Raw genomic sequence first — 25,890 nt, 5'->3', positions numbered from 1 at the left:
GTGTTTAATTTTGAGGATAGATTGAAGAATTTTGGTTGTTTCAATTTTGTTCTTTGGAGTGTGTTTCATAAATAGTTATTAAATTCTCTTTTCTAAGGTTATATTTCTAGTTTAACTGGAGATGCTGAAACCTATGGGAGTAAAAGAGATGAACATACAATTCTTTATGTTTTGAGGTGCTTAAAATATAAATCCTAACACATTCATCTCAAACTTGAATTGCCCTAAACAATATGTGCTATCTTATCTACTCTCGATTTACAAATTTTGCTTTGAAAGAAAATGTAATGCTGAGAACTACATTTTTTTTTTGCTGTTGTCATGAAGGACTAAGAAATGGCATTCGTGATATTTTGGAATCATTAATTTTAATATACTTTGCTCTGACCTAGACTGGGCGGGGTCACCTCAACGCTCACGCACTCTTTTGGTGTATGTGCTAATATATCTTCCCAGTCACTTTAATATTGAACCTGCAAGAGGAGTCATGCTTTTAAGCATCATTAAATAATGGGTATGTTTATCACTGTTTGAAGATTCCCAGAAGACTTAAGGTAGCATTGCTGCCTGCCAAGGGCTGAGCACCTTACGGGACCAATTTCCAGAGGACAAGATACCACTGTTAGTTTAAAATCATGATGTCCTATGGCCAATTAAAACATGCCAGCTATCCAGATTCATGTGCGGGGTTTGGTGTTGTCTTACTAAATCTGTTTTCAAAACTTCTAGCTTTTTCCTTGAATTCCGCATATTCTCACAGATTGCAGTCAAGCCTTTTGTTCATTTTCTTATTTTACTGGCATATCTAATATCTGGGTCAGAGCTTTCTCTATCAGATGTTTTACTGCTCAGATGTTCTCACACCTGCACAACAGGTGGATTTCATCAGAGATTGATTCTGCAATCCTTTTCTGAATTTGTTGGTGGGTACAGTGAGAGTGTTCAAAAGAACTTGCAATCTAAAGTACTCAGGGATTGGGTAATGCACCAGCAGAACTGTGAGTATTTGGGGAGTGTGTGCTTAGCACTGATGTGGAGGTCTCCTAATTCTGAACGACAGATTCTAACATTTTAGCGTCATGCATGCCTTAGAACACAATTCACGTTAGACTACCGTTTAGCTGCAGAGCTGGACTCCAGGGATCTTGGGGAAAAGTTTAAGTGCTCTAGGAAGATAATTGTTTGTCTCTAGTTAAGCACTTGCCTTTCTATAGAACGACCAAAACAAGCCCAAGAAAGAACTGGGGAACTTATGTGCTGTTTTGAGGACTGCAAAAGCAAAGGGGATTTTTTTTCTTTTTTCCTTTCCTTTCTTTTTCTTTTTCTTTTCTTCTTTCTTTTTCTTTCTTCCTTCCTTTCTCTCTCTTTCATTCTTTCATCCTTTCGTTCTTTCCTTTTTTGACACGGTTTTGGAAGATATCAATAGGGACACATTTGTCGAGATAATTTGAAAGTAACTTAAAGAGAATCCACCTTTAAAAAGTCCCGTTGAAACCGCAATTCAGAATGTTTTTGTTCTCAAGAGACGAGATGACATAACTTTTAATCTTAAAATGAATCTCAGGCAGACATTTCCTACTACGCGTACTTGATGAATGGGTGGTGTCCTAGCTTCGCTCTTTCATGCGGAGACAGAGTGTGTGCGCTGGGGTGCAGACGTGCTCTGTGTGCTGCGCTGGGGTGCAGACGTGCTTCGCCAGCAGGTGAGGAGCCGGCAGCTGGTGCCCGCCCCGTGAACCGGGCCCGACCGCGCGTGGGCCCGTCCCCAGGCCCGAGTTGCACCGGCTCTGCTCAGTCCCGCGCTGAGAAGGGCGGAACGCCTCGGCCCGCGCGCGGCCAAGAGCGGGGACACCACCCTAGCCTGCCGCTCCCCTCCCCCACCCTGAGGCACTGCCCCTCCCCCTGCGCCGCAGCGGGCTCCGGACTGCCCGAGGGAGGCGGGGCGGCCTCCTTCCGACCGCCTCTTCCGGGGTAGGCGGGGCGTGACCGGGCCCCTTCCGTGTGGGCGGGGCGTGGTGGCCCCTCCCGGAGTGGGTGAGGCTGGCGAGTATCTGCGCCCGGCTCGCGGGGCGGCCATGCTGCGGACGAGCGGGGTTCCCGTGGGTTCTTCGCTCTTCCGGGCCGCGCTGGGCCTGGGGCCGGGGCCGGGGCCGCGGCCGGGGCGGGCGGCGTCGGGGGCGCGCGGGCAGGGCTGGCTGCAGCCTGCGGGCTACGACACGGGCGTTACGGTGTACAACAGCCTCACGAGGAGGAAAGACCCCTTGATCGTGAGCAGCGCGGACACCGCCTCCTGGTAGCCCTCGGGGATTGGGGGTGGGGTGGGGTGCTGCGGGAGGTAGGGCGGGAAGGGCTGTGGACCCAGCGTATTCGGAGGCGGGGCCTCTGCATGGAAAGCGGGATTGGGTTCTCAGGTGGAAGCATTTAATAAGTGATAAAAGCATGTTTAAAGTCATAGTGATTCACAGTTTCGGCTGTGCGTTTAGCGATTCAAGTGTAATACAGCCCCGGCTATGCATTCTCCCAAAGTGGTTACTTTTCAAAAAAGGCATGATTATATGATGATCATAAATGAGAGTGGGGTGCCTTTTCTTGCAAATATGTTTCACATGGTGGATTTTAACTCTGTTCCTAGGTATAGCTGTGGACCAACTGTCTACGATCACGCACACCTGGGTCATGCTTGGTGAGTGTCCTGAGGTTGAATTTTCACACTTTTAGGGACCATTTATTTTGGAAAGAAAAAGCCTTTGCATGTTTTTGCCATCCCTCAAGTGGCAACTTGAGAATGCTGAATAATTACTGTATTGCAGGTATCGTGGGAAGCATACATGTCACAGTCTCGCTTGGTCCCATTTCACAGGTGAGGAAGGTCAGGGAGGCAGTGAGGAGCAGTGAAGAAGGACCTGTTTTGGAATGAGATGCTTCTTGTTGGGTAGTGAGATGAAGCCTTTCCAAGGGCCCTTGAATCAGCTGGTCAGGAGTTATCTCTGGCCCCCATCGCTTATTTACTTCCCAGCTTTGGACAGGCCACTTTATTACTTTGTTTTTTAAAAAATATGTATTTATTATTCATTTATTTATTTTGGCTGCGCCGGGTCTTTGTTGCGGCACGTGAGATCTTTTTTAGTTGCAACATGCGGACTTCTTCGTTGCGGCATGCATGTGGGATCTAGTTCCCGGACCAGGGATCGAAGCCGGGCCCCCTGCATTGGGAGTGCGGAGTCTTACTCACTGGACCACCAGGGAAGTCCCCCACTTTATTACTTTGAGTCCTGGTTTCTTCATCTTTGAGGTGGGGATAATAGTATCCATCTTTTTGAATCTTCACAATTTTATGAAATAACTCCCATAAAGTGCTGCTTACCCCAGTCCCTGAGGTGGAAAGTGTGGTGAAGGCTCCCCAGTTCTTGAGGATAGGTAACACGTTAGTTCTTGAGGGAGGTCACATGTTAGGAAGTGTGAGAGCAGGGGTGGACCCTGGGGCTCTGACCTCCATGTGCCCCTTGTCTCCACCTGGTAATGTGCTGCCTTCTGCATTTGTTGAAGTTGCTGCTTTTCCTCATGTTTTCTCTTGTGCATCTTTTAAACTTGTTATTGTTCAGATCTAGATTAAAAGTCACCTTTATTCAGTACGTTTTTCAGAACTTTATATATCACCCAGCAAGATCTGAACATTTTGTGTGTGTTTTAACAAAGTAAATAGTCTAGGAGTCATTTTTTCCTTCACTTTGGGCTAACTTAACTGTTAATTATAAAAAGCATATTTTGATCTCTTTATTGAAGTATTAAATATGTTGGGGGAAATATTGAAAACAGTACAGGTTATTGTATCTCCCACCCTGGAAAACCTCTCCACAAAGGCAAAAGAGAAAGAAAACAATGTTACTATCGAATAAGAATTAAACCAGAATGGGACGCACAGGCAGCTCGCTGAAAGGATTGCAGAGACAGAAGGGACTTGCAGTCTTGTGTGAGCTGAGTGGGCCCAGCTCTCTGGTTCAGGCAGGTCTGTAGTGTGGATTCGGGCACAGGTTAGGCCCCTCCCATTGGGTGGTGAACATTCTTGGTAACTTCATTTCAAAGTGAAGGCTCCCAGGTCCTGGAAACTTTCCTGAGTTATGAGACTGACAGAGGCTTGTTTAGCCATTAGAAGCACTTAGGTACATTTTAAAAGGGCTGAGGAAGAAATCCTGAAAGAAAGGGGGAGTAGGGCAGAGCCTCTCCCTTATTTCCAACTAGCAGAATCAGGCCTTTCATTTGTAATTTGTATCTGTCCTTACAAATGCGGAAAAGAGTACAGATCTTCAGTGTACGGCCAAGACCATGTTCATGGCTCTTAGACTGAGAAACAGAACGTCATCAACATCCCAGAAGCCTCCTGTCCGACTCCCTCGCCCAGGCCCCCCTTGAGGATACCACTCTGGGCATCTCAGCGGCGCGTCATCAGGGAGAGTCCTCAATCTGGGGTGTCCCTGCGAGGTAGAACCCTAAGTGCTACAAGATTTCTCAAGAGGTTGTAATCTTGGGGGCAGGGATGGTCAGGGATGGTCAGGCACCATCAGGCACGGTCCACTGCTCTTAAGTTTAAAATCCCAAAGCCCAGGACCGTGTCCTTCCGTGGGTCTGTCCCTACTCACTCTCCAGGTTCCTGTTTCCACACTCTCCTCCCGGCTCGCCCTGCCAGCCTTTGTGTTAAAGAGACAGACACTTGGGCTTCCCTGGTGGTGCAGTGGTTGAGAGTCCGCCTGCCGATGCAGGGGACGCGGGTTCGTGCCCCGGTCCGGGAAGATCCCATATGCCGCAGAGCGGCTGGGCCCGTGAGCCATGGCCGCTGAGCCTGTGCGTCCGGAGCCTGTGCACCGCAACGGGAGAGGCCACGACAGTGAGAGGCCCACGTACAGCAAAAAAAAAAAAAAAAAAGAGACAGACACTTAACAGACACAGCTCTTGCTACGTGCCATTCTAAACACTGTGCAAACCCCAGCCAGTGATATCCTCTGACCACACCAGGTGGTGGTGCTCTCATCCCCAGAGTGTAAATGGGGACAGGTCCCCTGGCTGGGAAGTGCTGAGCTGAGGGGGAGGCGGGTGTCTGCCGAGTCCAGGTTCCCCGCCGGGCGTGCGGCCTCAGCCAGGGGAGCTGGCCCTGCACCTGGGCTTTCAGGGTACCCACGGTGCTTGTGGAGGCGCTGGGGAGCAGCCCCATGCAGGTGTCAGGGACCCGCAGCCCCCAAGGTCCTCTGGGCTGCGCATGTGATTTGACTCTTTTTTCACTCTGTTTTAGGTTCCTGTTAGCTTTTTCTCTTAAATCTCATTTCTTGTAGAGTTTTCCTGACTCGACAAAGAGGGATACGCTGATGATAATTATAGTAAGAATTAGTTGGAATTCCTGCTGCACAGGCACCAAGATTATGTACAGCAGCCCTATGACATAGTGGAATTTTGCCCAGTTCATAAATAAGCAGTCTGAGGCTTCAAAGGATATTTAACCTTTTAGCTCCTTGAGAAGGAGCTTTGGAGATGCTTGTCCCTGGAATTTGGCCTCAGCTCTCTTCGGGGCGGGTGGGTGTTGGGAGTTCAAGGGATACAGTAATGAGGCTCATTTTCGCGGGAAAATGATTTTATGAGCTCAACTTTAGGCCGTGTGGATGACAGAGATGAGCATGAGATTAGCTGACCCTGAGTTTTAAGGTTGTTTTCATGGGAAACTAGTTTCTTGAGATTTTAAATGGATATTAGATGTTAAACCCTTTTGCTTTCACAAGTCTGAATTACCCCTGTGCAGTCTGTCCATAAGCTGGTGTTCCTGTATTCCACAGTTGTGTGCACGTTTCTTAGGAATGATCTTATCCAGCTTTGATGGGATTGTCCCTGTCCTGATTTGTCATTATTTGCTTCTGTCTCTTGTCACGGTGAAACATTAGTTATTCTAGAACACGAACAAGGATGGTGAAAGCTCTCAGTATCTTGACCACCTCCTGAACTTGCATCACAAGTGACTTTTTTATACAGTTGAATAGATATAAACCCAACGTCTGTAAAGTTAAAAATGCTAATGTGGTGTCCTGAAACTGAGGCAGCACCTTTGTCAGTTTCTCATGCAGACCCACATGGGCCAGTCAGCAAAAGGCTTTTCCTTTTCTCAGCTGTCCTTGGAACGGTCCTTGATATCACACACTCCCACTCAACGTGGGGCATCACGTTAAATGTACGGCACGCTTTTGAAGGTCACAGTGTCGACTTTCGGTTTTAAAGATGCCCTAACATTTTTTTCTTTCAGCTCATACGTTAGATTTGATATAATTCGAAGGATCCTGACCCGGGTTTTTGGGTGCAACATCATCATGGTGATGGGAATTACGGACGTGGATGATAAAATAATCAAAAGAGCCAAGGAGGTAAGTGTGGATTCCCTTGATTAGTGCTTTGACTGATGAGTCTTCTAACCCCCATTTGATACTTCTTATGCGCACTTCACAAGACTCTTCAGGCCTTACTGTCCACACGTGGCCCTGCGAGGATACTCTGACAGGTTATCTTCCTGAATCGTCTTGTTCCTTGGAGGCTTCCCAGCCTGAATGCAGGCTTCCCAGCCTGAATGCAGGCCCTTCCCTGCCCCCTCAGCCTCCAGGGTAAATACCTCACTCCCGGTTTACAGAGGAAAGTCAAAAGGCCATTTTGGGGCTAGGGAAATTTAGCTCACAGGAGGTTTAATTTTCTCATTTGTTAAGTGAACAGGGTGCTTCTCTTATATCTCTTTCAGCATTTAGAGGAAGTCTTGGGGGCAAATTCTAACACAGGGATTAAATAAAAATATTTTTTATTTTTAAAAATTTTATTTAGTTTTTTGGCCATGCTACGTGGCTTCTGGGATCTTAGTTCCCCGACCAGGGATTGAGCCTGGGCCCTCGGCGGGGAGAACACAGAGTCCTAACCACTGGACCGCCAGGGAAGTCCCTGTAGTTCTATTTTTATTTATTATTTATTTATTTATTTTGGCTGCACTGGGTCTCAGTTGCGGCATGCAGACTCTTAGTTGCGGCACGCATGCGGGATCTAATTCCCTGACCGGGGATCGAACCTGGGCCCCCGGCATTGGGAGCACGGAGTCCTAACCATGGGACTGCCAGGGAATTCCCTATAGTTTTATATATGTGTATGTGTATATATATATATATATATATATTTTTTTTTTTTTTAAAAATAAATTTATTTATTATTTTATTTATTCTTGGCTGTGTTGGGTCTTCGTTGCTGCACGCAGGCTTTCTTTAGTTGCGGCGAGTGGGGGGCTACTCTTTGTTGCGGTGCGTGGGTTTCTCATCGCGGTGGCTTCTCCTGTTGTGGAGCACGGGCTCTAGACGTGTGGGCTCAGTAATTGTGGCGCACGGGCTTAGTTGCTCCGCGGCATGTGGGATCTTCCTGGACCAGGGCTTAAACCCGTGTCCCCTGCATTGGCAGGCGGATTCTTAACCACTGTGCCCCCAGGGAAACCCCCTATAGTTATATTTTTAAAAGTCTACTTTCAAAGGTTCACCTCTTCTGCTTTTTATGATTAGCAACTCTCTATAACAATTATGTATATCTATAACAGTTTAACGATCTGTAAAAAATTGTTAAATTATCTAATTTACAGAAAACCTACATGGAGTGCCTTACATCCTGTAATTTTAAAAATATATGAATATATATTTATATAGTGTTTTTTTAGAAAACAAGTTTATACTTTATATTGTTCGTAACCTGCTTTTTCCACTTATTGCATTTTGAGCGTTTTTTCACGTTAAATATTCTTAAACATTTTTAAATAGTCTTACAACCTTCCGTCACACAGACATTGTACTTACTACCATCCTTATTTTTGGACTCTTGCATTCCTCCCATATTCTGTTATTTTCTCTCAGATTTATTTCCTAGAAACCCCATCTTCCTATTTCCTACCGATTTGCCTTTTTAATAACTAGACAGCATTCCGCCGTTGGGGGCTACTCAGAGATTCCTCTGGACCTCCCCATCCTTGACTGTTTTTATTGTTTCTAGGTGTTAAAAATCGTGCTGCAGTGAATTTCTTTTTCTCCCCCTCTGTTTTGGTTGCTTAAATATTTTTCCCAAGGTGGAATTACTAGGTCAAATGATGAGCAGTTTATCTGATACGATTTGTCACCCTTCTTGGAGTTGGACCATTTCAGAGAGAGGTTACCAGCAGCGCCGAAAATGGGTTCCAACTTTAGACGTATTTCCTCACGTCCTCAGCACAGCAGCGTTCCCCAGTTTTACTTAGTCTGGATAGTTCCGTCAGTGTGTCGTGTTCCCTTACAGTGGACTCGACTTCCGTTTCCAGGACTGTCCCTGAACTTCATTGACCATCCAGGTCCAGGCTCAGGCCTGGGACAGAGGCTTTGTGTGGACAGAGGTCAGACAGACAGTTCCTGGCCTCCGGACCTTGTGTCCGGCGAGGCAGACGGACCCTCAGACGGATGCTCCGTGTGTGTCTTAGTTTATTTTGTAAGCCCAGATTGGGGGTGGGGCGCAAAGAGGATCACTGCGCCTTCCCGGAATTCAGAAATGACTTACCGGAGGAGGTTCTCCTCCGCGGGATGTTAAGCGTTAGGAAGGGACTGGCACGTGAAGAGCGAGACATTCTGGGTGGAGGGGAGAGCGTATCCTGCGTGGAAGCCAATCCTGCAGGATCCCTGGCACGTGGGGTGGGCGGTGCCAGCTGGCGAAGCTGGGGGGGGAGGGGCGTCCCGGCCTGGACGATGCCCTGGGAGTTGGGCTTTGTTCCGTAGACCGTGGGACCTGCCAGCACGGGACCAGCTCAGTGCAGTGGGAACGGCCCGCTCTGGGCCGGGGGGATGCGACCAGGGACAAGGGCCTCGGGAGGGCTCGGTGGGCGCCCTGCACTGGGGGAGGGTGCGCGCTTCGTGAGTGGAGAGAGAGGGAGTTTGAGGTATTGGAGTAAACCCAAACCAGTCTGAAGCTCAGCTCAGGGCTGTGTTGAAATAAAAATACGCATGCGGTCTTTGTCGTGGTTCCTGGTCCACAGCTGGAGTGATAGTGTCTTCTGTGAGCTAATGGGATGACCAGTGGCTGGGGCCTCTAGATGGTGTTGGCATGGGGGCTGGTGCCAGAAAGACCAGCCATGAGTTGAGCTGGCACTTTCACTCCCACCTGCATCCCTCCACCCCTGCCTACCTCCTGGCGGGGGAGAGGGGCTGGAGATTGCGCTGATCGCCGATGGCCAGGGATTTAATCAACCTTCCCAAGGATAGAGCCTCCATACAACCCCCCGACGATGGGCTCTGGAGCTTCCCGGTTGCTGGACATGGAGGCGCCGCGAGGTGGTGCCCGCCTGGCCCCCCGAGGGCATGTACGCCCCCCCGAGCAACCTCGTCCCGCGTGTCTTGTCCACGGGGCTGCTGCTGAGTTGTGTCCTTTATATAAACTGATAATGGGAAGTGGAGCGCTCTCCTGAGTTCTGTGACTTGTTTCATCAAACCCCCAAATTTCTAGTTGGTGGACAAAAGTGCTGGTGGCCTGGGGACCCCACTGCTGCAGGTGTCTGAGTGGGCCAGTCCTGTGGGACTGAGCCCTTAACTTGCAGGGTCTATGCTGACCCCAGGAGCTGGTGTCAGAATAGGATTGACGGGGCTTCCCTGGTGGCGCGGTGGTTAAGAATCCGCCTGCCAATGCAGGGGACACGGGTTCGAGCCCTGGTCCGGGAAGATCCCACATGCCGCGGAGCAGCTAAGCCCGTGCGCCACAACTACTGAGTCTGTGCTCTAGAGCCTGCGAGCCACAACTACTGAGACTGTGAGCCACAACTACTGAAGCCCGCGCGCCTAGAACCTGTGCTCTGCATCAAGAGAAGCCACCGTGATGAGAAGCCCGCGCACCACAGCGAAGAGTAGCCTCCGCTCGCTGCAACTAGAGAAAGCCTGTGCGCAGCAAAAAAGACCCAATGCAGCCAAAGATCAATAACAATAAAATAAAGTAAATTTATTAAAAAAAACAAACAAAACGAATAGGATTGACTTTCAGCTGGAGTCAGAGGATCGGAGAAGTGGTTGGCATTGGAAAAGACACACCACGTTTGGTACCAGAAAGGAGCCACTGCAGGGCTGGAGGTGAAGATCAGGAGGTGCTAGCGCTGGTGGTTCATCATCCCATCCCTGGTTCTCTCTGACGGTTTAGTTCGAGCCCTGGCCTGATTCCGTCTGCCTGGTCTCCAAATCCCCCGCCTGTGTCCGGTGTCCCTGCGGTCAGGTGTCCACCCTGGTCCACCACCGGAGCCTAGAGGCGAGGTCACGAGGTGCCGACGTGGGAGCTGCCCCTTCGTGGGGACCTGTGAGGGAGGGGGAGACGGGGGCGGGAAGGGGGCGGGCGGCTTGGGGCCGCAGGGGCGGGGCCCCAGCCCCGACCGCCAGGCGCGCCGTGCGCTGCTGCTGTCGCTGTCCCTCTGCCCTGCCACCGGAGCCGTTTGCCCAGGACCGTCTGACTTCAGTTTGTGTGCAGCCACCTGCTGGGGTGGCAGCCCTAGGGTCCTAGAGTGGAGTTTTTGAGCGAACACGATGCAGGAAGGAGTGTCCTATCGTCCACGATGAGGACAGACCAAGGGGAAGGCGGGGGGCAGGCGTGCGACGTCCTTCTGGAATTTGCTGGGATCCGGGCGGGAGCCGAACAGGGTCCGGGACGCTTGGTGGGAAGGTCGGTCCCGCGACGCAGAGCAGGGTGGACGCTGGAGCCCCGCCTCGCTGGCCGGGGGTAGGACGGAAAGGACAGAAGCCTGTGACCTGGCGTGGCAGCTGGGTGAGTAGCCTGCAGGAAGCCCGCGGCAGCGCGGCGCCGGCGTCTGGAGGTGCAGGCTGCTCAAGGAGGGCGCCCAGGTCGGCCTTTCACCTGTCCTCACGCCCAGCCGGGACGAGAGGCCGCGCAGCCGTGTCCCCGCACTGGGCGCTTTGGGGCTGGCTGTGAGTCTTCGGAGTCGGAGGTGGAGCTGTCCAGCCGTGGCGGGGGCTTGGCGGGTGGGCGCCGGAGGGGAAAGATGGGGTGCGCGGGGGGTTAGGGGAGTGTCAGCCGCGGGGTGAAGGCCGGGCGCCTGGGGAGGGAGGGGCTGGGCGTCCGGGAGCGCAGGAGGAGTGGGGCTACAGAGGGCCCCCGCGGGGAGTCGTCGCTTGCTACTTTATAAAGAACTTGCGCTACTTAGAACGTGAGTCGGTAGGATTGGTTAAAGATCCTAAGCGTAGAGAGTGTTTTAAGTTTTGACACCTGAGCGTTTCAGTACTTATTACACAGCAGGATGCTAACCTGGCATCAAAGGGTCTCTTCTGTCCTCAAAATAGAGTCTTACTTCAAGATGATAAACCATTCATCTGACACACAGAGGTACGAAGATACCGATTTGTTTCTTAGGATCCAGCAGAGAGGCTGTTCTTTTTACTGAAGGCAAACTTTGTTGACGACGGCCACACCCTTCATGCCATCTGCTCCAGCACTTGCTCTTAAAATACTTTAAATTATAATATTTCACTTTTCTGAATCACTTCCTTGACTTTAATTTTTGGCACAGTTTTATAGTTCGTCAGGGATAAAAACCGCAGGAGGATTTCTGGGGTAAGGATGAAAAGAGGTATATTCGCATGGTCGCATTCTGTGTTAAGAAAAACGATGATAAACGTCTCAGCGATTCAAGCTGAGTTACTCTCTCTGTGCTTTGGAACCCTGGCCCGCGTGCCCTTCCCTCCGGGAAGAAGGCTGGATGCGCAGCTGAGGGCGAGGGCTGGACCGGCGGGGTCCCCTGCCAGGGAGAGCTCAGCTGAGGTGATCCGGCGGGGGTCTGAAATAACAGGGACCAGGACCCCGTGTCAGCAGCGCCTCCTGTAGGTTGTTCTGTGTAGAGAGCAGCGCGAGCCCCCCGTGGGGTGGGCCCAGCTGCCTAGAACTAAAATGTTAGTTTTGGAATATGATTCCCTCCCCCCCAAGCCAGCAACAGCTCGTGCCCACTTCCAGTGCACTGTCGCCTGTGAGCGCTCGCAGCCGTCCTCACCACGCGTGGAGCAGGACACGCCTGTTTGTGCAGAGGTGTCCCCGATGCGCTGTGTGTCCGTATTATCGGAGCTGGACACGCTGATCCTAGAGCTCACACGGAAGAGCAGAAAGCAAGAGTAGCCAGGACAAGGGAGGGAGTAGCCCTACCCGATGTTAAAAGTTAAAAAGCTATAGAAAGTTGTTGTTTTTAATATATTCCTTCCCTTTTCTTAGCACAACTTTACTGAGGTGGAACAGACCTGGGGGAAGCTGTACGTAGTGCACACAGCGTGTGCAGCCGGATAAACCCTCCACACCTGTGACCATCACCGGTGTCGAGATGGTGACCGTTACCACCCTGCCCCCCAGAACCCCCATCCTCCAGCCTCCCTGCGCCCTACCCCGAAGCACCCCGTCCACTTTCTGCATCTCTGGGGGCTGTAGAGATTAAACATTAATTTACCGTTACATGAAGAGACAGACGATGGAACACACTAGAAAGGCCAGAAATAGACACAGTAAATCATGGAAATTTATTTTATGATAAAGATGGCATTTCAGATCATTGGGGAACAGATGATTTACTCAGTAAAAAGTGTTGACAGTTGGGTAACCATCTGGGGAAAAAAATAAACTAAAGTTGGATATATGCCTCACAACCAAATCTGAAGCAGATCGGATTTCACATAAGAGAAGTGGAACCACAAATTGCTGGAATAAACCCTGGGGCACTTTTTATAGCCTCGTGTTGGGGAAGGCTTTCCTAAGTTTGTTTCCAAACCCAGAAAAGATGGAGAAATGTAAAAGATTGCTAAATATAAAAATGAAATTTTCTGCCTGCCATAAAATAGCCGTAAGGTTGAAAGACTGAAAAAAATTGAAATTCACATTGCGGATAAAAGGTTGATTTCTTTAAAAAAATACTTCCTACATATCAATAAGAAAAGACCTAAAAGACCTACAGCTCTGTAGAAAAAAGGTTAATTTCAGATGATTTAGTGCAGATGGTCCCTAAACACATGAGATGTTCAGGCTCCCTCAAACTATGAGAAATGCAGCTTAAAGATGCAACGAGAACGCTCTTTAGTATCGCGTCGACGAGGTCTAGCCATCCGCCAGCACTGTGCCCGAGCCTGGCGGGTCAGCTTCAAGCTCCTCCGGAGGCGCTGCCGGCAGCCTGCCAAGGGTGTGCGTGTGTCCTCAGCCAGGGCGTCACGTGCGGGTCTGTAGCTCAGGCTGCGCACTCGCGTGGGTGTCACGGCCGGAGACGGCGAGAGCGCGGACCGGGTGGTGCGAGGTTCACGCCCGGCTGGGAGACGGGCGCGGACGCAGGCCTGCGTGGGAAGGTGGCGCTCGGCGCACCGCGTGCCCGGGTCCCGGATACCGTGTGGCGTCAGCCGAGGAGACCAGGCGCAGGCGCGTGTGGGGCTTTTGAGAGGAGGTACAAGCATGCAGCTGACCGCACTTGTGCTCCTGGGACGACTCTGCTGGTGTTTGCCTTGTGGGAGGGGGGCCGGGCTTGGGCACATTGACGTTGCTCGTGTTCTCCAAGAGAGAATTACCGTGCAGGAGACAAATCAGGCAAATACTGATCAGTTAGATGCTGATCTTTGGGTCCCACATTGCGTTTCATTTGAAACTTCTCAAACGTCACAATGACACCGAGTTTTTCGGCGTTATTGTTCGGTTGGCCTTTTGTCCTCTGGATGGATGTACGGTAGCAGATTTCTTGTTTAGGAGGTCTGCTCTGCCACAAGGCCACGCTCGGGAGAAGGCCCAGTGGGTCTGGGTGCCCTGTCTGCGCGAGAGTGATAGGAACAAGGGTCTTGTGTCCGCAGAGCTGTCTCACCCGCGTGCACGGGAATCCCCGGAGCCATCTAAGGGGTGACTCGGTGGGACTCTCCACCTTGCAAAGAAAGCTGAGGCAGAGACGTTTGTTGTCTCGCCCCAGACCATGCAGCGAAAAAGACGCTTTGTTCACCGGGTTTATTTCTTCAGTAAACGTTCCTGGCCTCGGTTTCCAGGACGATTCCTTTTTCGGGCCCTGGGCTGGGAGGAAGGTGGCCTCAGGGTGACGGGGCTCGGGGTGGCCTTCCACTTGAGGAAGTTTCCTTGTCCTCCGGAGCGGGAGTGTCTACACCCTGACGCTGTTTCGCGGGGTGGGGTGAGGGGAGCAGACGCAGGTGCCGGCGGAGCTGAGAGCTCACAGTCGTGGACCCGCGTAGGGTTTCAGGACGTCAGGGTCGGGCTCTGTGCTGGGAGTGTTTTTCTGCTGAAAAGTAAGAAGCGCTCTAGGGAGGATTGTCGTGTGTGCCGGCCCCCCTCCCCGCCTGAATCCAGAGCCCCTGCGTTCAGAATGCAGCGTACTTCTCTGGGGGTTCTGCTTGCCCCCAGACGCCCAGCCCTGGCCCCTCCAGATTAAACACCCGCCACAGCCCCCATTGACGGGGCTGCATTGCTTTCAGATGTTTCTGAGACATTTCCTCATACATGTACTTGTGACTTGTTTTCTCTTGCCCCCTGAGAGATAAAGGGGTAAAAATCGGGAACTCAAGTGGTTGTGTGTCGCACGGGGTGAGCTGGCTTGCCCTGGTCCTAGAAGAGCAGAGGCTACTTGGTAGGTCTTTGGGTTTTGTTTTGAATTATATAACGGAAATCATGACACTGTTTATTCCTTTTTCTCTCTGACCAGAAAGCAGGTCAGTAAGCCTTTTTGACCAGCTAAGGGGCCAGGACGATTAAATGCCCCTTTGTGAGCAGGACCGCGTGGAGGCCGCACCGTGCGGCCCGGGAGGAGTGGCCGTGCCTCTGGGGTTGCGTCGTGAGCCCCCCAGACTCTCATGCTCTCCTCATCTTCTTACAGATGAACATGTCTCCCGCTTCCCTGGCCAATCTTTATGAAGAAGACTTTAAACAAGACATGGCGGCCTTGAAGGTAGGTGTGTGATGAGCAGCGTGGACGGTGGACTCTGGGGCTGACCCCCTCCGCGTGGAGCTGGGGAAACCGCGTCTCTCCTCTGTTTTCTTACAGGTTCTCCCACCCACCGTGTACCTGAGGGTGACTGAAAACATTCCTCAGATAATTGCTTTTATCGAGAGAATAATTGCTAACGGGCACGCTTACTCCACCCCGAAAGGTAGCGGTTCTGTTATTAACCTGGTCGCTGGGTGAGACCCTGTAGGATTTGGACGGGCGGGCTGCATTTGGGTGGCTCGGATGGGCCGAACGTCTTACTGTCTTTCTTGGTAGGATTCTTACGGCAAAAATGTTGAGAGATTTTCTACGATTGTGTCTCTTTGTAAAACTGCTGAATCAGTTCTCTTTCAAAATACCTTGCACTGTCAGAGGCGAGGTGGGCATCCGAGAGTCGATCTCGACGAGGCAAACGTGGCCAGGTGCTAACGGCCATGGGGTCCGGGTGGGAGTACAGTCTTCACTGGAGCCTTTTTTCAACTTTGTTTATAAGTTTTCACAACACAACTGGGGACAGTGGTCGCTCTGAAGACCCACTCCCTTGTTAAGGACTCTTACCCCTCTCTGCGTAGGGGAGGGTTGTTTTCGATGGGCCAGTGGCAGAAATGGCAGATCTCCCGACACTGCCACTCGCACCTGTGCATAAAGGGCCTCGCCCTACGTCACCCCCCAGGCGCTGGACCGAGCCCTCCCGCATCCCGTGGCCTCTGCACGGGCCTGTGTCCCCTCTTCCGTCTAAGACACACCCACAGTGTTCCCTCCACGAAGCTGAAGACACTGACTGGGTCCCTTGTACAGAACACCCCGTCTTCGGGTGCTTTGCCTGATCCTCTTGGAGACAAAACCTGAACATAGCAAATACGTGAAGGGAGAACCGCAAGTCCTCGTGTGCACAGGCTGCACGCGGTTCCAGGCAGGGTCCCCGCGCCTCTCGGGCTCTCGGGCAGGACCACGAAGGAAAGGTGCTCCCTGTGCAGTCACCCCCGTAAACCGCATCTCGGGTCACACGTCTTCCTTTGTCCTTTACTCTCCACGAGCATGGCGGCACCTGCAGAGCCCGACCCGGGCTGCGCACTCTGGGCATCATTCACAAGGTCAGAGGCTTTTCTGGTCCAAGAACCGACAAGCTGTGCAAATAAGGCAGCACGGGACGGGCTGCCCAGGGGGACGGTGCCGATATCAGAGCTGAGGAAGTTCACCGTCAGCCCCGGGGGTGGAAGAAGCTTCCTGGGAGAGAGGAGGCTTGGGCCAGGACTTTGGGGATGGGCAGGATTTGGAAGGCGTGGCTGGGGAGAAGGGGGTGCAGCTGAAGAAAGGCAGGATCCCAGAGGCAGCCAAACGCCAGGGTGCGGCCTTGCCCTGGGGCCCCAGACAAAAGCAGCAGCTCCTAAACCAGTTAAACTGGACCCAGAGGAAGGGCCAGACAAAGCACCCCAAGATGGGCATTCTGTACGACAGGGGACCCGGTCGGCGTCTTCAGCTGTGAGGGAACACAGTGGGTGTGTCTTAGAAGAGGGGACACAGCCCTGCGCAGAGGCCACGGGATGCGGGAGGGCTCGGTGCAGCCTGGAGCTGGTGATGATGCTGGGGTTACGCAGGGTGGGCCCTTTATGCACAGCTACATGTCTGCTCCAGAAGATACCGGAGGGGGAGGAGTGACCAGACCTGAGACCTGGGTCCTGAGGCACCAGGGGTTCACCCAGGCGCGGCACAGGATAAATGCTGTGTGTCGTCCTGTTCGGTTTTTTAATTTATTTATTTTTATTTTTGGCTGCGTTGGGTCTTCGTTCCAGTGCACGGGCTTCTCATCGCGGTGGCTTCTCTTGTTGCAGAGCACGGGCTCTAGGCGCACGGGCTTCAGTAGTTGTGGCTCGCGGGCTCAGTAGTTGTGGCACACGGGTTCAGTAGTTGTGGCTTGAGGGCTCTAGAGTGCAGGCTCAGTAGTTGTGGCACACGGGCTTAGTTGCTCCACGGCATGTGGGATCTTCCCGGACTAGGGCTCGAACCCGTGTCCCCTGCATTGGCAGGCGGACTCTTAACCGCTGCGCCGCCAGGGAAGCCCTGGTTGTACATTTTTAATAATGGTGACACAAACATAATTCATTTAAAATAAATGTATTAACTTGAACTCCAGTAATTTGGACTTTGTGGCAGTTCCACAAAAGCTTGACTCTAATGTGAGCTTTGAACTATTTGTGAAGAAAAAATTTGTTCAGCAAATGGGTGAAGTAAGCCCAGGTTCGGGAAAATGTGTCCTCTATCAAGGGAGCAGTTTCTCCCTCTGTCAAAGCATTTTCAAAGTGCTATCTGTATTCTGACTTAGTAGAAAGCAGTTCCCACAGTATTTGTTTCGCTGCTGTACCCCGGCGTGTAGGTCGGGCTCAGTAATAAACTGCGTGCGGAGGAAGGACCCCGTGGGGGACTGGCAGAGCCCAGTCACCGGGGGCCGTTTCCCTTCTGTTCTGCCGATTGCCCCCCTGCGGCGCTGGCGCCTGCCCTGTCCCCGCCAGCCGGGCTGGAGAGTGACCGGAGGCATGAGCCTCTGACAGTCCAAGCTCCCTGGATCTTGTGTTTGTCTTGGCCGCTCCGTGATGCAGCTGGGATCTTAGTTCCCCGACCAGGGATCGAACCTGGGCCCCCTGCGGTGGAAGTGCAGAGTCTTAACCACTGGACCGCCAGGGAAGTCCCATAAAGGCTTCCTGGATCTTAAAGCAACCTGTCTTCAAGGCCACTGTCCCTAAGAAGGATAGTGCAGATACAGATTAGTAACTGTGTCAGTACAAAGAATGTGAAGATTAAAAACCAGAAGTTTGCAAAGGTTAAAAATCGCACCCGACCTTGGGCCCTCGCGCTGATCGCGGCGTGCAGGTGGCCGGTCAGAAGTGCGACCCAGTGGCCGCGGCGTCGGCCTTCCTGAGCGCCGGCTCCTTCGGGGTAGGACTCTTCCCACCAGGGCTGCGGCTCTGCCACCGCCTTCCCTGCTCTGCCTCTTCCTCAGTGGGGACGAGCAGGGCTCCCGGGCTCTGCAGGGTCCCCGTGGGAGGGTCGTCTGGCACCCGCAGCACGTGTGCACCTTGGTGAAAGGACCCCACGGCGGGGGGGATGCTTTCGCGTGAGATGCCTGTTCTGAGCGGCAGGGTGGTCTTAGGGCATCTGGGCTAAAAACGGCTTTATCGATGGGTCTGTAACCCAGGGCCCAGAGCTGAAGGCAGGCCCGTGATAAACTCACTTCCCTTTTTTCTTGTTAGAAAGAACTGGCTCAACATTTTACAGAGAACTTACATTTGTGTTTTCCTTTTCACAACCGGACGTTCATGATGTGTGCAAACGCATGTTTTGTTTTTTTTTTTTTGCGGTACGCGGGCCTCTCACTATTGTGGCCTCTCCCGTTGCGGAGCACAGGCTCTGGACGCGCAGGCTCAGTGGCCATGGCTTACGGGCCCAGCCGCTCCGCGGCTTGTGGGATCTTCCCAGACCGGGGCACGAACCCGCATCGGCAGGCGGACCCTCAACCACTGCGCCACCAGGGAATCCCCAGCAAACGCATGTTTTTACGATACAGTGTTGTTGTTAATTCTGGTTTAAACATACGGTGAAAGGCGCCACCTGAAGGCTGGTGCCGTATCCTGGGTTCAGGGTCTAATTGTCATTAGCTGTGAGGCGTGTGTAGATGCGGGTGCTGACGACAGAAACGAGCTTCACGGTCACCTTTATGAAACAGGCAATGTCTACTTCGACCTGCAGTCAAGAGGAGACAGATACGGCAAGCTGGTCGGCGTGGCCCCTGCCCCCGTGGGAGAGACAGGTGGGTCCAGCCTCTCCCTCCCGTGGGGTTCTGGGGACAAAGCCCAGACCCTCCCCTGCTCTCTCAGACGTGGTGATGTTGCCGGACGTCGATCACACCCGAGTTTTGGATTTAGTTGGGTTTTTTGGAATAGAGAGACCACGCAGAGTAGGAAGTTGCTGCAGCACGTGACACGCGGCCTCCTGTTCCTCCCTGGGGCGCTCTGCACGTGCAGTCTGTGCTGTCACGTCTTAACGCTCTTGTCCAACTGGCTGCTGTCACGTGTTAAATCCCCGTAGGTATTTTATCATACGTAAATTCCCACATAAACTTCCCCATGATTCTGCCGCTTTTCATGTGCTTTAAAGGCGACTCCAATCTACCTCTTGAAAACTTCTAGTTAAGTTCCCATGCGTATTTTAGCATGTATGACATTCCCACTGTATTCGAATCTATTCCTATACCCTCTTCTGCAAAGTCATTTTTGTGGAGAAGAAATAATAAGTATATAGAACTACATGAAAAATAATTGGGAGATTGGGATCGACGCAAACACAACTTTAAAGGATACTCCTGAGATTTAACAAAACCAAACAAAAAATGAGCAAAACCCCAAAAGACACGTCGTCTGAGTCGTCTCTGCTTTTAGGCGTAACCCTCCTGCCCTATGACCCGTGTCGTTTCAGTCTAATTACAGCGGGTGTGTGGAGTTGACTCCCCACAAGAGTTCTTCTAACTTGTGCGCAGTCGCTGTTGTCCTGCTTCCGTCCTGGACCATCCACGCCTGCGAGGTGTGGCCCTGGCCTTAGGGAAGCAGAGGAGGAACTTCTGATACCTACACATTCTAGCATCAGCAACACTTTAAAAAAAACAGACTTTGTTTTTTCGAGCAGTTTTAGGTTCACAGCAGAATTGCGTGGCAGGTCCAGAGAGTTCCGTATGCCCGCTGCCCCGCTGTACACAGCCCCCTCGTCATCAGCATCCCCACCAGAGTGGGACGTGTTAGAACTGGTGGACCTGCACTGACACGCCAGCCTCACCCCGAGTCCATAGTCTACATCAGGGTTACTCTTGGTGTCTCTCTGGGTTTAGACGGATGTGTAATGATGGGTACCCGTCATTATAGTATCACGCAGAGAGTTTCTCAGCCCTAAAGATCCTCTGTGCTCTGCCTGTTCATCCCCTTCCCGCCCCAGCCTCTGTCAGCCACTGATGTCTTTACTGTCCCCATTGTTTTGCCTTTTCCAGAATGTCATAGAGTGGGAATCATACAGTCTAGCCTTTTCAGACTGGCTTCTTTCATTTAGTAATACGCATGTAAGATTCCTCCTTTTTTTTGTTTTTTTAAAAGATTTTTTTTTGATGTGGACCACTTTTAAACTCTTCAATGAATTTGTTACAATATTGCTTCCGTTTTATGTTTTGCTTTTTGGCTGCGAGGCAGGTGGGATCTTAGCTCCCCAACCAGGGATCGAACCTGCACCCCCTGCACTGGAAGGCGAAGTCTTAACCACTGGACCGCCAGGGAAGTCCCCCTCCATGTTTTTCCATGGCTCGAAAGCTCACTTCTTATCAGCATTGAGTAACACTCCATTGTCCGGATGGACCACAGTTTGTTTATCCATCACCCACTGAAGGGCATCTTGGTGGCCTCCCCGTTTTGGAACATAAAGAGAGCCCCGTACCGGCTTGTCCTAGAACCCTGAACCCCCCTCTTCTGAATTTTCTTGCTTTCTGAATGTGATTGATACAAATACTCTGGTATTTTCCTTTTTGCTCTGATTGTCATCTCTCTTTGAAAACAGTTACTCTGAAACTCAGCTACTGACAGAGACGGAATGAGGGAGCATGAGAGCACGTGTAGAGTAGGCCCCTCAGCAGCATCACTGCACGTACTTGAAGCCCCGCACGCAGTACTCAGATGACTGAAACGGGCCACGCTGCTGGGGGACCGCGTGCTTCTCTCGTGTTATAGATAAAAGTACCTGGTAGCTGTCTAGCTTTCACGTGGCAAAGAGAAAAACACGTGCACGAGAAACGTGAGGTTACTCCTCAGAGGAACGGAGTCGGGGACGTGCGTCCTGCCTGTGTGGGGGTGACTGTGTTGGTTCGTTCTGGGTTCCCTCCCGCTGATTAACCGTCTGTCACTGGCAGATCACTCTGACAAGCGGCATGCCAGCGACTTTGCCCTGTGGAAGGCGGCGAAGCCCCGGGAGCCGTCCTGGGCCTCGCCCTGGGGAGACGGGAGGCCTGGCTGGCATATCGAGTGTTCCACCATCGCCAGGTAAGGTTTTCCCGGAGTCGTCTGTGGGTGCAGAGGGTGCAGGTGGGGCAGGCTTGGTCCTAGTGCCGGCAACGCAGGTGGTTTGGAAAGGAAGCTTAGCGCCGGGTGGGACCGGCCGTGGGAAGGGAAACAGCAAAACCAGAACACGTTTATCTCCCCAACATCAGCGCTTGTTCTCTTTAGTAGAAGAGCTCGCTTTGCAGTTAGTTCTTGACTGCCCGTCACACGCAGGCCAGCTCCGGGGGTGGCAGCATCCCTTCCGCGGTAGGTTCAGGGAGGCGGCCAGGGACCTGGGCCAGGGGCTGGACCCCCATCCTTGGCCCCAGAGCTGGTCCTGGACCAGGCGCCTCGAGCGTGACCCCCAGCGTCCCCTTCCGTCTGCCCTTTCTGCCGGCTCTGTCTCGGGCGGCACCATGCCCGGGACGTTTCTGTCTTGGGAACCCCTGTAAACACAGCGCTTCTCTGGTCCCCATTCTCCTCCAGGGACCCTCTTTTTTGTCTCTTCTCTCACTGTCCACGCATCCCCGCTGTTGTCTGACGGGCGTCCCCACCTACTCTGGTCTCCGGAGGTCACGGTGATCGTCAGCCCGGTCTGTGACGGGCCGCTGACACCCCTGCTCGCTCCCTGGCTTCTGTGGAACGTTCTTCTGGTTTTGTCGTCTCTGCTGGGGCCTCATCCACCTTCCTTTTGTGGACCTGCCCTGTAGACCGTCCCTCCGGCATCTGCGCTCCCTTGCCTCTGCCTGTGTGTGTTTGTGTGTGTGTGTGTGTGTGTGTGTGTGTGTGTGCAGTTGTGTGTGCGTGTGTCTGCGTGTGTGCTTGCGGGTACTGAAGGGCGCATCCCGGCTGGGCTCTCCACTTCCAGCCTGTCCCGGGGGTTCCCACCATGGTTCCCTGAGCCCTGCACGTTAACTCATGGATTTTGATACATTTGATGTGTTGCAGATATTTATTATAATCAGTTTTTTAAAAATTATTTATTTTTGGCTGCATTGGGCCTTTCTTGCTGCATGTGGGCTTTCTCTAGTTGCAGCGAGTGGGGGCTACTCATTGCGGTGGCTTCTCTTGTTGCGGAAGACGGGCTCTAGAGCGCAGGCTCAGTAGTTGCGGCACACGGGCTGAGTTGCTCCGCGGCATGTGGGATCTTCCCGGACCAGGGCTCAAACCCGTGTCCCCTGCATTGGCAGGCAGATTCTTAACCACTGGGAAGCCCCTGTAATCGGTTTTTAAAATTAGAAACAAAGTATGATTAAGGTGAACATTTCAAACTACTGCCCGCACCCCAGATTTTAAGGTCAGCAAACCCAGTCGCCCTCCTGTCGGCTGCTGCACGTAGCAGCTTCCTGGCTGGGCGTGAACGTTAGCTAAGAGCAGGCTGCCCTGTGCCTCGACCTCACGCGGGTTTCGTCTCTGGTGTAGGCTCCCCCCACCCTACGGGGGGAAGCCTCACCCTCCGCCACCTGCCTGTGCCAGCATGTCCATCCCAGCGAAGACCTAGAAGGGGTCCTACCTCCCCCGCCCCTCGCCGCGTGCTCCTCCCCTGCCGCCCTCGTCCGTGGTGGTGTCTGTATGAGACTTACTAGGAAACACATCTGAAACTCCTGAGATGTCACACCCTGTTGTTAGTATGAAACAGGGTCCAACTTTTCGTTAAAAAACAATCAACTAGGGACTTCCCTGGTGGCGCAGTGGTTGAGAGTCTGCCTGCTGATGCAGGGGACACGGGTTCGTGCCCCGGTCCGGGAAGATCCCACATGCAGCGGAGCGGCTGGGCCCGTGAACCATGGCCGCTGAGCCTGTGCGTCCGGAGCCTGTGCTCCGCAACTGGAGAGGCCACGGCAGTGAGAGGCCCGCATACTGAAAAAAAAAAAACAACCCCAAAACAAAAAAAAACCCAGTCAACTAGGGACTTCCCTGTTGTTCCAGTGGGTAAGACTTCGCGCTGCCAATGCAGGGGGCACGGGTTCCATCCCTGGTCGGGGAGCTAGATCCCGCATGCATGCCGCAACTAAGAAGTCGGCATGCCACAACCAAGAGTTCACGTGCTGCGACTAAGAGTTCACGTGTCGCAACTAAGAGTCAGAATGCTGCAACTAAGAAGTCGGTACGCCACAACTAAGATCCAGCATAGCCAAAGTAAATAAATAAATATTAAAAACAAACAGACATGTCCAGCTCTCAGCCCTACTGTAAACACTTAAAAGTATTTACAAATACTTGTTGATTTAACAGCAGTGTGGGATATACGTTGTGTTGTAAAAAGATCTTTATCGGGACTTCCCTGGTGGCACAGTGGTTAAGGATCTGCCTGCCAATGCAGGGGACATGGGTTCAAACCCTGGTCCGGGAAGACCCCACATGCCGCAGAGCAACTAAGCCCGTGCACCACAACTACTGAGCCTGCGCTCTAGAGCCTGTGAGCCACGACTACTGAGCCCTCGTGCCACAACTACTAAAGCCCGCACGCCTAGAGTCCGTGCTCTGCAACAAGAGAAACCACCGCAATGAGAAGCATGCCCACAGCAACAAAGAGCAGCCCCCGCTCTTCGCAACTAGAGAAAGCCCACGCGCAGCAACGCAGCCAAAAATAAATGAATAAGTTAATTTATTAAAAAAAAAGATCTTCATCTTTTAGATTCAAATAATTTCTCTAAAGCAGGAAGCATTTAGTAAATTTCAAATGTAATGTTACCGTTAAATGTTTTATTTTTGTTGAAATCTAAATAATGAAAATGGACTTCTATTCCTTTTCAGCTTTCTCTTATTTTAAAATAGGTGTGACATACAGACAAGACTAGAGACTAATCTAACAAACACTGCAGACCCACAGTTTAGCTGTTAAGTCTTAACTTCGTCATATTTGCTTCAGATCTTTGTAAAAATGGGGTCACTCGTTACAAATGCGAGTGTGGCCCCTCGTACGCTCCTCCCCAGTCCTGGTCCCTCCCACCTCACGCTCGCCCTGTAGCGTTTGAATTTCGAGGACTCGTATTAGAGATCCTCTAGAAACCGCTGCCAAGGATGTGCGCTCCTGGACGACCTGCTCGTCCACTCAGCTCAGGTGTGACCGGTGCATGCGTGGTTTTTCCAGAGCTGGGCCAGTGGGAGGAGAGTCGGCCTTCAGCAGGAAGGACCTCAGTGAGGCTGTGGCATCTTTGAAAACATCTGTTTGTAACCATTTTCAGAAAAACTCACTGGTGTCTGCACCCCCGGGGGGCCGGCGGCCTCCAGAGCTCCACAGCCGCCTGCCTTGTGCCCCCTTTCCGTTGTGCGAGCTTTCGCATTTTTCACTGATCTCTGCATTTTTCACGTCCTCTGAAGCAGCTGCTGGTCAGCCTGGACCACTGGTGCTGGTACCGGTTGCTTTGCAGGTGCTCTGGTGACAGAGCTGCACACACTGAGTGTCCCCGGCAGGCCTGAGAGGTGCGGCGTGCAGGTCTGTGGACCGAGCAGCCTTATAGCTGAAATGCCGCCAGCTGAAATGTGTCACTTTGACTTCTGTTACTTTGTTATTCACGTATGGCTGCTGAATGGCTCATTTTTCAAAAGCCAAATTAAAAATCTCTTGATTTTATAGTTCTTTTTTTGTTATAGTTGAACACCCACTAAGGTCTGCCTACTGAAAGTAAGAAAAAGTAATTTTGAAGTTTTTAAAAACCACATATTGTATCCAGAGCAAAGAAAATGAAGTCTCTTTCCCAGGCGGAAAAGCTATGAATTAGAGGTTTTATGAAGTAAAAACAAATGTCAGGTTCCGTTTGCATCAGCTGAATTATGCATTTGGAATTGGGCTCCGTTCGGTGTGTGCGTGGCCCAGGGCTGGAAGGAGTAAATACGGGATGCGGTTTGGAGACCGTGTCATTGGATTGAGTTAACTCCCTGCTCTGCCCTGTGTCTTGCAGTTTGGTGTTTGGAAGTCGGCTGGACATCCACTCGGGTGGTATAGATTTAGCGTTTCCTCACCACGAGAACGAAATCGCACAGTGCGAGGTCTTTCACCAGTGCCAGCAGTGGGGGAATTACTTCCTACATTCTGGTGAGCGAGGACTTCAGGTTAATTTGTTCCATTTCAATTCTCTCGACTCTGTTCGTGAAATAGCTACATTTGGAAACACCTGCATCAGCTAATAGGTCAAGAAACAGAGTTGTCCCTTAAATGGGCTTTGACTTGTTGGTTGGACGTGAACTTCCTTGGATCGGAATACCGAATGTGCCTTTTGGAACTGAAACGTGAGCTGACGAGAGTTCGGCACATGTTATGCAGCGCGGTTCTGCAGAAGTCTGTTTGAAAGGAAACTACGAAGAGGGAATTTCGAATAGTATGATGTCGTAATGATTATGAATACGCCATTCTTGAGCTGTGACATTGTCACCGTCAATACCTGTCATTCTCTGAAAGCACTGCCTTCCGTTTCACTGTTCAAAAAACCTCGTGGCCGTCTGCTCTCAGAAGTGGATACGAAGTTGTGAGACCAGCGGCGTCTTGAGCGAAGCAATTTTGGCATTTCCTGTGACGCATGGGGAGATTCACGTGTCCAAGATTGTGATAAAGGTCGCGGAGCCACCGTGAACTGGTTTTGTTACCTTTCTGGAGTGGGCAGTGGTGTTTGAGGGGAAGAAAGAGGAAAGGCTTTGGTAGTGATGGGGTTGGGAGATGCAAACGGTCAACATCTAAAGCTTAGGAAACCAACAAGAACCATTTCTTTAAGTCCTTAGTTTAAGGAAACCAGGTTTTGCCAGCGAGGTGGTATTAAACGCAGACACACTCCAGGTTTGTAATAGGCAGTAGCTGCTTCAAGTCTGCGGCGAGGGTCCACGTGG

At 51.8% G+C, this 25,890-nt stretch overlaps 1 protein-coding gene across 4 annotated transcripts in view; it reads left to right on the top strand.

Annotated features, from left to right (window-relative positions):
* The first annotated feature begins 1,608 nt into the window (after positions 1-1,608).
* Positions 1,609-25,890, top strand: part of CARS2 (cysteinyl-tRNA synthetase 2, mitochondrial) — a 36,210-nt gene continuing 11,928 nt past the window's right edge. The window contains exons 1-9 of one of the 4 annotated variants that reach the window (XM_033843526.2): positions 2,133-2,267; positions 2,633-2,683; positions 2,811-2,860; positions 6,281-6,398; positions 14,891-14,962; positions 15,059-15,164; positions 18,723-18,806; positions 20,940-21,069; positions 24,972-25,105. In XM_033843526.2, coding sequence (XP_033699417.1) covers positions 2,829-2,860; positions 6,281-6,398; positions 14,891-14,962; positions 15,059-15,164; positions 18,723-18,806; positions 20,940-21,069; positions 24,972-25,105 — 676 coding nt within the window. In that variant the 5' untranslated portion in view covers positions 2,133-2,267; positions 2,633-2,683; positions 2,811-2,828. Of the gene's footprint in view, positions 1,704-2,057; positions 2,294-2,632; positions 2,684-2,810; positions 2,861-6,280; positions 6,399-14,890; positions 14,963-15,058; positions 15,165-18,722; positions 18,807-20,939; positions 21,070-24,971; positions 25,106-25,890 lie in introns of those variants that run through there. The other 3 variants (XM_033843525.1, XM_033843524.2, XM_033843527.2) reach the window with 3 other exon arrangements.

Source organism: Tursiops truncatus, chromosome 18 (assembly GCF_011762595.2).
Source record: "Tursiops truncatus isolate mTurTru1 chromosome 18, mTurTru1.mat.Y, whole genome shotgun sequence".
NCBI lineage: Eukaryota > Metazoa > Chordata > Mammalia > Artiodactyla > Delphinidae > Tursiops > Tursiops truncatus.
The sequence above is the reverse complement of the archived record's forward strand: the minus strand, read 5'-3'. Positions and strand labels throughout refer to the sequence as shown.